The 8,748-nt window shown below is 42.0% G+C and overlaps 1 protein-coding gene across 1 annotated transcript; it reads left to right on the top strand.

Moving 5' to 3' along the window:
• CRYAA (crystallin alpha A) lies at positions 1–4,892 on the top strand. Its single transcript, XM_083500117.1, has 3 exons — positions 1–677; positions 2,370–2,492; positions 3,832–4,892. The coding sequence occupies exons 1-3, from the start codon at positions 489–491 to the stop codon at positions 4,039–4,041; spliced, it is 522 nt and encodes a 173-aa protein (XP_083356243.1). The 5' UTR covers positions 1–488; the 3' UTR covers positions 4,042–4,892.
• Positions 4,893–8,748: the final 3,856 nt, after the last annotated feature.

Here is an 8,748-nt window from a genome sequence, read left to right as displayed (position 1 = left end):
AAAGTATACAGTGCAAAATATTTGCTTTCTTCCCTCTCGGGCGAACACCAAACCAACATGCGAGTAAAAAAAGGCTAGTGAGTTTTCTTGTTAAAATGTTCCACAGTAATGTCAACGACAATAACAGTCTTTTGGAACGGCTCGTGTAGGTGAGGGTTGGTGTTCTGTACTGCCGGGCCGTGGTGACACCCTCCTATGTCCGCAGAATGCTGCAGGCCAGCCAGCTGCTGTTCAGAGAGATATCTGGCACTGATTCTAACCAGACTGTCACTCTCGGGTCAGCCCCTACAATTTCTGCTGACCAGATTGGCCTTCATCATGAGATCATGTCTTTCCAGAGAAATCCCACTAATGCCTTCATTCTGTGAAAGTCGTATATATAGAGGGAAGTTTTCTACACCTCCACTGTGCAGTCCAGCAAAGACTTCACTGTCACAAAGTGACTGCACTGTCTCCTCTCCACCGCCAAACTTGCAGCAGCAGAGACCATGGATATTACCATTCAGCACCCCTGGTTCAAACGGGCTCTTGGACCTTTAATTCCAAGCCGTTTGTTTGATCAGTTTTTTGGAGAAGGTCTTTTTGAATATGATCTCCTGCCTTTGCTTTCCTCGACCATCAGCCCATACTACAGGCAATCTCTCTTCCGCACCGTTCTGGAGTCAGGTGTCTCTGAGGTAAGATTCGTGTTCCTGAATACATTTGAAGCTCTTTTTTTTTATTTAAAAAAAGCAAGCTTTTTGCACACCACCAGGTGTGTTGCATGGTTTAATCAGTTTAATTCCATATTGAACGGGATAGATTGAGAACGTGCTAGAAAGAACAATATTTGACAGAAACTGTAGTTCAGGATTTATGTGATAACAGTTTAAAGAAAAATAAGCAGAATTGGAAAATCGTATTGTAACATCTCTTAACTATCTGAAGGGAGTGTGTTGCATGTTTAGATGATCTCTGTGTCACTTACAAATTAGGTGGGTTAAAAAAAACAACACATAGGAAGGTTCTTTATTCTGAGTCAGAAATTGGTCTGACTAGCTTAGTATTGTCTACATCAGGGATGGGGAACCTGTGACCTAGATATTGCTCCCATCATTTCTGACCATTGGCCATGGTGGCTAGGGATGATGGGAATTGGAGTCCAGGACTGTCTGGATAGCTAGATTCCCAATCCCTGGTCCAAAATAACTGGCAGTAGCTCTACAGGGTTTCTGCCAGCCCTACCTGGAGATGCTGGGGACTTTGTATATTGTTGCATTTCATGGAATCATAGAATTGTGGAGTTGGAGGGGACCCTGAGGATCATCTAGTCCAACCCCCTGCAGTGAAGGAATATGCAGCTGTCCCTTATGGGGGATCGAACCTGCAACCTTGGCATTATCAGCACCACACTCTAACCAACTGAGCTATCCAATTGAACCTGAGACATTGTGCATGCAAAGCAGATTCCGTAACACTGAGCTGTGGCCCTTCCTCTAAAAATGAAGCAGATTCTTACTTAATCAAGTACATTTTGTTGCCTTTTTAAAAATGCGGGTTTTGAGTTTTGTTTGATGCGCTGCATAGTGGTCTCTTGGGAAGAGCAGCTCAAAGGTTATTCATCAAGTGTTGCTTTTCAGGCTGTGTTCAGAACATTCCAATAGGACGTGTGACCATATTGGGTTTTGTTGGATATTCTGCATACATTTATGGTCTAACCGGCTCAGAAATCTAGGAAGAGCTCTGCCGATGAAAAGCAGTGGCAGCTTCTAAAAGTTAGCCATGAAACTCAAGTCTCCTGCAGTGTCTGTGCATGCCCAGGTTTTTAGAGTCATACGGGCAAGTTGCAAAAATTGCCAAAAGCCTCTGATTACCCTTTGGGTTGTTGGGGGCAAGAAATAATCTATCCACAAAATAGATAAATGCTGAAATGACTTGGCAGAAACTGAATAGTACAGTGTGAAGAATGGAAGCCACAAGCTGGATTGCAAACAGCATTTAAGCAATTGTATGCAGCATCCTAAATCACACTCAAACCTACAAACTTGCCAATCCATAATACCAGTAGCTAAGTCACTAGTGCCAGTTGTGAGTGAACTGACTCAAGTTGTAGACTGAATTCTCACCTGCTTTTCAAAACAAATCCTTTTGAAAACTGAAAAGAATAATAAAAAGACACTTGCTAATTTCATGGGTTTAAGAACATGTCTTAATGATTTTGCCGTCACAAATTATCTCACAGGGAATCTGAGAAATATAATCACAGAGTAAATGATATGGCTGAAAAGCTACTTTGTTCTTTAAATAATTGCCTAGTGTTAGTAACAACCAGTTTGAATTCTAATTCTGTTTGGGGGGTGGGGGGTTGTTTCTTGTTATTTCACTTTTAGGTAAGATCTGACCGGGACAAGTTTACAATCTTTTTGGATGTAAAACATTTCTCTCCTGAAGATTTGAGTGTGAAGGTCATTGAAGACTTTGTGGAAATTCATGGCAAACACAGTGAGAGACAGGTAAGCAGAAGGGAGAAAGAAAGTAAAAATTACTCAGCTGGAATGAAAAACAAATTTATTTTATTTAGCATTAACTACTGAGATTTAGCTCAGAGGTGTATGCATCTGCTTTAGGAAAGGTCAAATGTCAGATTTGATGTTACATACTATTATGGTTAGGATTTTTAAAAATCAATTTTCTTTCATCATGTACTCCATAGCACTTAGATGATAGTGGGCATCACTGGGTAATTATTTTTTTCAGTACAGAAATAATGTAATCTGAAACTCCAAGAAAATGTCTGCACTTTAGTAGCTCTGAAACAGGATAGATAGCTGGGTTGGTCCATAGAAAACAAAATCTACAGTAGTGCAGTACTTTTATTGGGGCCAATTGAAATATAAAAAAATAATGAGCAAGTTTTCAAGTTCTTCATAACCCTTCATCCAGCTGGATGTTAAGTAAAACCTGCAAGTTGGGCATTGGGTGGGTGTGGAGAGATAAGAATGGCTTGACTGGGCTGGAGACTTGAAGACTAAATGAGATTAGCTTGCCTTGGGTGCTAATTGGTTTCAGGTCAGTCCATGACTCTTAAGACAAAGAAAGTGTGTGTGTGTGTGTGTGTGTGTGTGTGTGTGTGTGTGACATTCCAATCATTCCAATGTTTTCTTTGTGAGGCAAAGAACAAAGTAAAGACAAATTAGTCTTAAATTAGCAAAGCTAGAAATTAATGATAGGCGGTACACTAGGTAAAAAGTCAATAGAAGCCCAACTGGGGAGGATTTCCCAGTGGTCAGTAGCTCTGAATCATCTGCAAAGGCTGAGCTTTTATAAGCCAGCACGAATGAGAAGTATTAAAACATGACACAAGAAGGAATCAAGAGCCTTGGGCTTGGAAAGTTACTACATCTGAAATGGAAAGGCTTCAAAAACTGGAAGGCAGGAAGACCCCAAGGCCTACAACCACGCTCAGTGAGTGGAAATCTTAGGCACCATCTGCACTATACATTTAAAGCAGAATCATGCCACTTTAAACAGTTGTGACTATCCCCCAAAAAATCCTGGGAGCTGTAGTTTGTTAAGGGTGCTGAGAGTTGTTGGAAGACCCCCTAGTCCCCTCCCAGAGCTATAATTCCCAGAGTTCCCTTTGAGGAGGGATTGACTGTTAAACCACTCTGAGAACTCCATTTTGTATCCAAGACTCCGCTTTAAGTTACAGCTGAGGAGGCGTTTGGTAAGCTCCTCAGCCTGAGTTCTCTATCTTTGCCGTTAAAATACTGATTACTTTATCTCACAGGACAGCTGCAATTTTTTTTTTTAAAAAAAGTAATGCTATCGGTTTCTTTTGTCTCTTGTCAGGATGACCATGGGTATATTTCCCGTGAATTCCACCGTCGGTACCGCTTCCCATCCAATGTGGACCAAGCGGCCATCACCTGCTCTCTCTCTGCTGATGGCATGCTGACCTTCTCGGCTCCCAAGGTCCAGTCCAACACTGACCCCAGCCACAGCGAGAGACCCATCCCTGTATCCCGTGAGGAGAAGCCAACCTCGGCTCCTTCTTCTTAGGCTGAACCTGCTGCTGCTGAAGAAGCATCCGGGCTGTCACACTTCACTTGCAGGCCTCATTCACAGAGCCATTACATAGATATCAGTGAATATCTAGAAGGGTTTCTCTCTCTTTCTCTTTTTTGTTCTAATTTTTCTCTTGGATGGAATGAGAGGCCGGGTGAGCGGCTAGAGGACTTTGAAGCTGAAGCCTAAAACATTGTGATGACATTGGAAGGCGAAAGGGTGCTACAGCAGATCTGACATACTTGCTGAAATGGTCTAGGATGCTGTGCTAGTTTGGATAAACATCTGCCAAGCCCCAAACACAAGAGCTGGCCAGACAGCAGCATTAGCTCTCAATGCATCAATTGTTAATGCTAAGTTTGGTGTAGCGAAAGCAACAGTACAGGCTTGTTCTACCCTAAAGTAATTAAGAGCAAGCGAGAGCTAAGCTGATTAGTGAGAGGGGAGAAGAAGAGGAAGAAAGAGTGGGTGGTACTTGTAACGAATGTGCCATGCACTTTTTAAAAGGAGGAAAAACCACAAAAAGTGTTTGGAAAGGGTTGTAACTTTTTTCTAGCAAAGTTGAAAGAGGGGGGGAAAGTACATCCATTTACAACATCAACTGTCGTTTCCTCTGCTGGTGCAAGGACAAGCACATCTCTCCATGGTCTTTGCAGACCCACTCGGGGGTCCATCACAAGTGCTGAGGCTTCAAATCCCTACTGAGCTTTCCCCCAGGCCTGCGTGTTATCACACCATCTTCCTTAATCTTGCTGTAATTCTAACATAGCTCCACCTCTTTTACTGATGTCTGGCGCAATCTGAGAACTCAGTCAGTGGCAGTCAATAAAGAAAATGTGAAACAAGCAACGTGTCTTCTTTCCCCACCAACCTGCCCACCTTCTCCTCTCTGTTTCTCCACGAAGCCTTCTCTAACCTTTTGTCCAACGTGGAGCTCGAACCCAAAATCCTGAGATTAAGAGTCTCATGCTCTAGCAACTGTGCTCTCTCTCTTTCTCTCTTGTATGAGCTATTCTTTCTCCAAGGAAGTACAGTTGAACCTTGGTTTTCGAACAGCTTAGTTCACAAACAACTTGGAACTTGAACGTCGCAAACCTGGAAGTAGGTGTTCTGGTTTGCAAACTTTGCCTTGGAAGCTGAACGTCCGGCACGACTTCCACAGCTTCTGGTTGGCTGCAGGATGCTCCTGCAGCCAATTAGAAGCCGCGCCTTGGTTTCCGAATGTTTCGGAAGTCGGATGGACTTCCAGAACTCATTCTGTTTGAAAAACAAGGTACGACTATATAGCAATGTCGATCCCTGCCCATCTATGCAACTCACTGGGTGACTTTGGGCCAGTTATCTTTCAGCCTAGCTCACAAGGTTGTTCTGAAGATTAAAGGGGCAGGGGGGAGAACTGTGTACATCGCCCTGATCTCCTTGGAGGAAGGATGCAATATAAATGCAATAATTATATTGAGTATCATATACAAATGTGTATCATACATTCTGTTGCTACAAGGTATTGGGTTGGTATCCTGCACTTGGAAGAATTTACAGTCCAGACACTCAACTTTTTTGACATAGACAGAGAATGGAATTGATGTAGGAGAGTGAATGGACTCTCTTAACTGGACAGGAAGTGGCTACCATTTGAACATCGATAATCAGGCTATGCTTTGAGTATCATATATTGTTAGCAGTGCTAGGAACTGAAACAAGCCCATTTCCACAATAAGATTTTCAATCTTCAGAAACAAGTGAGAAGTCAAATGAATGAAGCTTTCAGGCAAGGAGGGTCCTGCTCTGGGTGAGAATTGGGCTAGATGGCCTTCCCATTATCTTCCAGACCTATAAGCCTTTCTCTGTCTCTAATAACTTATGTACACCTTTTTAACGTTACGGACTGCACTCAGCTGCATTCATCACAACAACACGATTTGAATGCGTTTTAAACATAGAATACCAGAAGGCGCCAAAGAGTGAGAATTGTTTAAAATGGGATTTCTCGTTGTAGTTTTTCCTTTTGGCAAAAACAATCTAATTTCTGACTTATTTACAGTGTTGTATTCCTGTGTTTAGATCCAACCATCTGATAGCAATCATGCAGCTGGTTGCCTTATGTGAAGCAATTGCTTTGCACTCTACCTACCACAAGAGGTCAGGCTTTGCTATAGTTCTGGTAAGGGAATCCAAAAATTGTGAAGTGGATTTCTAATGTGTTCCGGGAATCAGCTAAAGTAAAACTCCTGTCCGCATTTAGTAAGGAAAAAGGTGTCTGCTAATAGCAATACTTTCACAAATGGCACAAAATGGATCAAAGTTGGCTCTATACTGCTTTTGACAGCCCCTCAGTTGCATCTGTTCTTTGATGCTCCATAAAATAGGGAGAAAATCTCCATCAAATAATTCATCAAATAATTGCAGATCAATTCAGCATTTAGAACAGAGATAGCTACCCTTAGGGGAATGTTGTGTCCTTTCTGAATGTGGCATGGTAGCTTTTAAAACCTAAATATGAACATACTGCAAATTCACATCTTCGGCTCTAGGCAGAAAGACAATTTAAGTTTGTTTAAACGATACATCATAGAAAAGTTATTCTTTTCACATAACATACTATAAATATTAGCAATGTTATGCCATAAAAACTTGTCCTGCCAAGGTATTGTTGCATGCTACCCTAATCTCTGAGCAGTGTGAGATTCCAGGGGTCTCAGGCTCTCACTCAGGTTTCGTGTTTCCCTTTGGGAATGAGACATAGTGGAGAATGTGGTGTCTTTATGATATATGGTTTATTTACACACATATACAACCTGAACCTATGATGGAGGGGTTCACAGCATCAACACCAAGTAGGTCCTGCTACTCCCATAGCTGCAGCCTTGGATTAAAACCGAAATCAAACATTGTGCTCTGCCTCTCTGGTTTTCCAGTCTGCAGCTTTTTCCTCACATTACAGCAAACTCTGCCCTCTCAATTCAGGCTTTGTCCTTATAATTATCTCTGAGTTGAGGGAAGGGCCCCAACCCATTTGCTGTCTGGCACAGAGCTTCCTTTCTTTGTTTTCTTATTGGCCTATCACCCAGGTGATCACCTTCAACCCAGGAAGCTAGCTTGGCTTACATTTTAACACTTGCTGGATCCAGGGATCAGAAGGCTTGATTAGAATTTAACAGCCACAAACAATATAAAATCCTCTGTCCATGCACTGTTTGCAAAAGTGGCCACTTATTCAGTAATGTTTCTGTCATGGATAGCCAGCAGAAATCCACATTTTTGTTGAACAGAGCAGTAGACATTGTCTGAGAGAAAATGTCTCTTTATAAATATAAGCAGCTTAGCAGGTGACGAGGAGCTCCTTAGCTGCACAGTTCCTGTCATTGCTCTCCTAAAAGCTCTCCTGAAAATGCATCTGAAAATATCTCTTGTAAATATGGTCTACAGGGAGCTAATCTGCCCATTTTTAACCCAGCCCAAATATTTTTTCATTCTGTTTTCAAACATTGCTTTGACTGTTTACAAATCCACAGTGGAAAAGCAGAGCTGTGTGGTGTACACAGCTACGATAGCCACAACCCCTATCTATCCTGTTGTTTCTTACACATTATTATATGCCCCCACCCCTGAACCAATTTTGATCTGAATTGAGATAAAGAACAATCTTTTAAAGCTAGTGATGTGTACACAGTCTAAACAAGGGATAACCTGAAGGACACACTTAAGGCCAGAATTAATAGTAGTTCCTGGTCCTTTAATAGGATGAATTTTGGCCCTATCTAAAACAGGCCAAACACCATCTTCCTGATCAACTGGATCTTGTGGTTCTAAGATATCTTGTGATCCACCCCAGCATGGCCCTGACATGTCCCATTTCCAAATCCCTAGCAGCAGTGACCCACCATTGGTAATATGTCTATGCCTATGGAACACCCCATGGGCATATCTAGGGCTTCCTGAGGGGCGTAAGTGCTGTCCTATGGAGGGAGCTCCATTCCAGTGATGGAACAGCATTTACACTGTATCCTAAGGCTGGCACCAGAATTTCAGCTTTATTTCTTGTTTCTCATCACATATGACACCCCGCTGCCATTTCCAGCTAAAAGTTTGCCAACACAACCAACGACTTTCATTAAAAACAATAATTCAATAATTATGTTCATTAATTACATTCCACATAGTCACAAGATAAAACAGATGAACAATGGAACACAGCATAATGGGTAAAGCGCTTCATATGAAATGTGAGCCGGCCTGGACCCTGCACTCATCATCTGAGGCCCTTGTGTGCCTCCTTCATGAAAGTTCTGGAGGGCGGCAACACGAGAATGGGCCTTTTCTGCAGTGGTTCCCCACTTGTGGAATGTTCTCCCCAGAGAAGTTTGCCTGGAGCCTTGGTTACATATCTTTAGGAACCAGGCAACTATATCCTCCTTCTTGCAGGCCTTTGGCTAATTAAATAATCTATATAACAATACATGGCTTTTAAAACTGTGGGTGTGATTATTGTTTTTGTTTGTTATTATGATATGCCTTTTGGTGTTTTTATATTGTAAGTTACCCTGCGATCCTCGGATGAAAGGCGGTAAAAAAATATATATAAATAAAGGGGAAAAGGAAAAGCTTATTAAAACAGAACAGTTTTCAGCAGCTACTGGAAGACACAAAGATGGCTCTCCTTTTTTATTTTTTATTTTAGAAACAGAATTAGGTCCCTTTCTA

The sequence above is a fragment of the Podarcis liolepis genome, assembly GCF_965112155.1.
Source record: "Podarcis liolepis genome assembly, chromosome: 4".
Taxonomy (NCBI): domain Eukaryota; kingdom Metazoa; phylum Chordata; class Lepidosauria; order Squamata; family Lacertidae; genus Podarcis; species Podarcis liolepis.
This window is presented reverse-complemented; position numbering and strand designations above follow the sequence as displayed.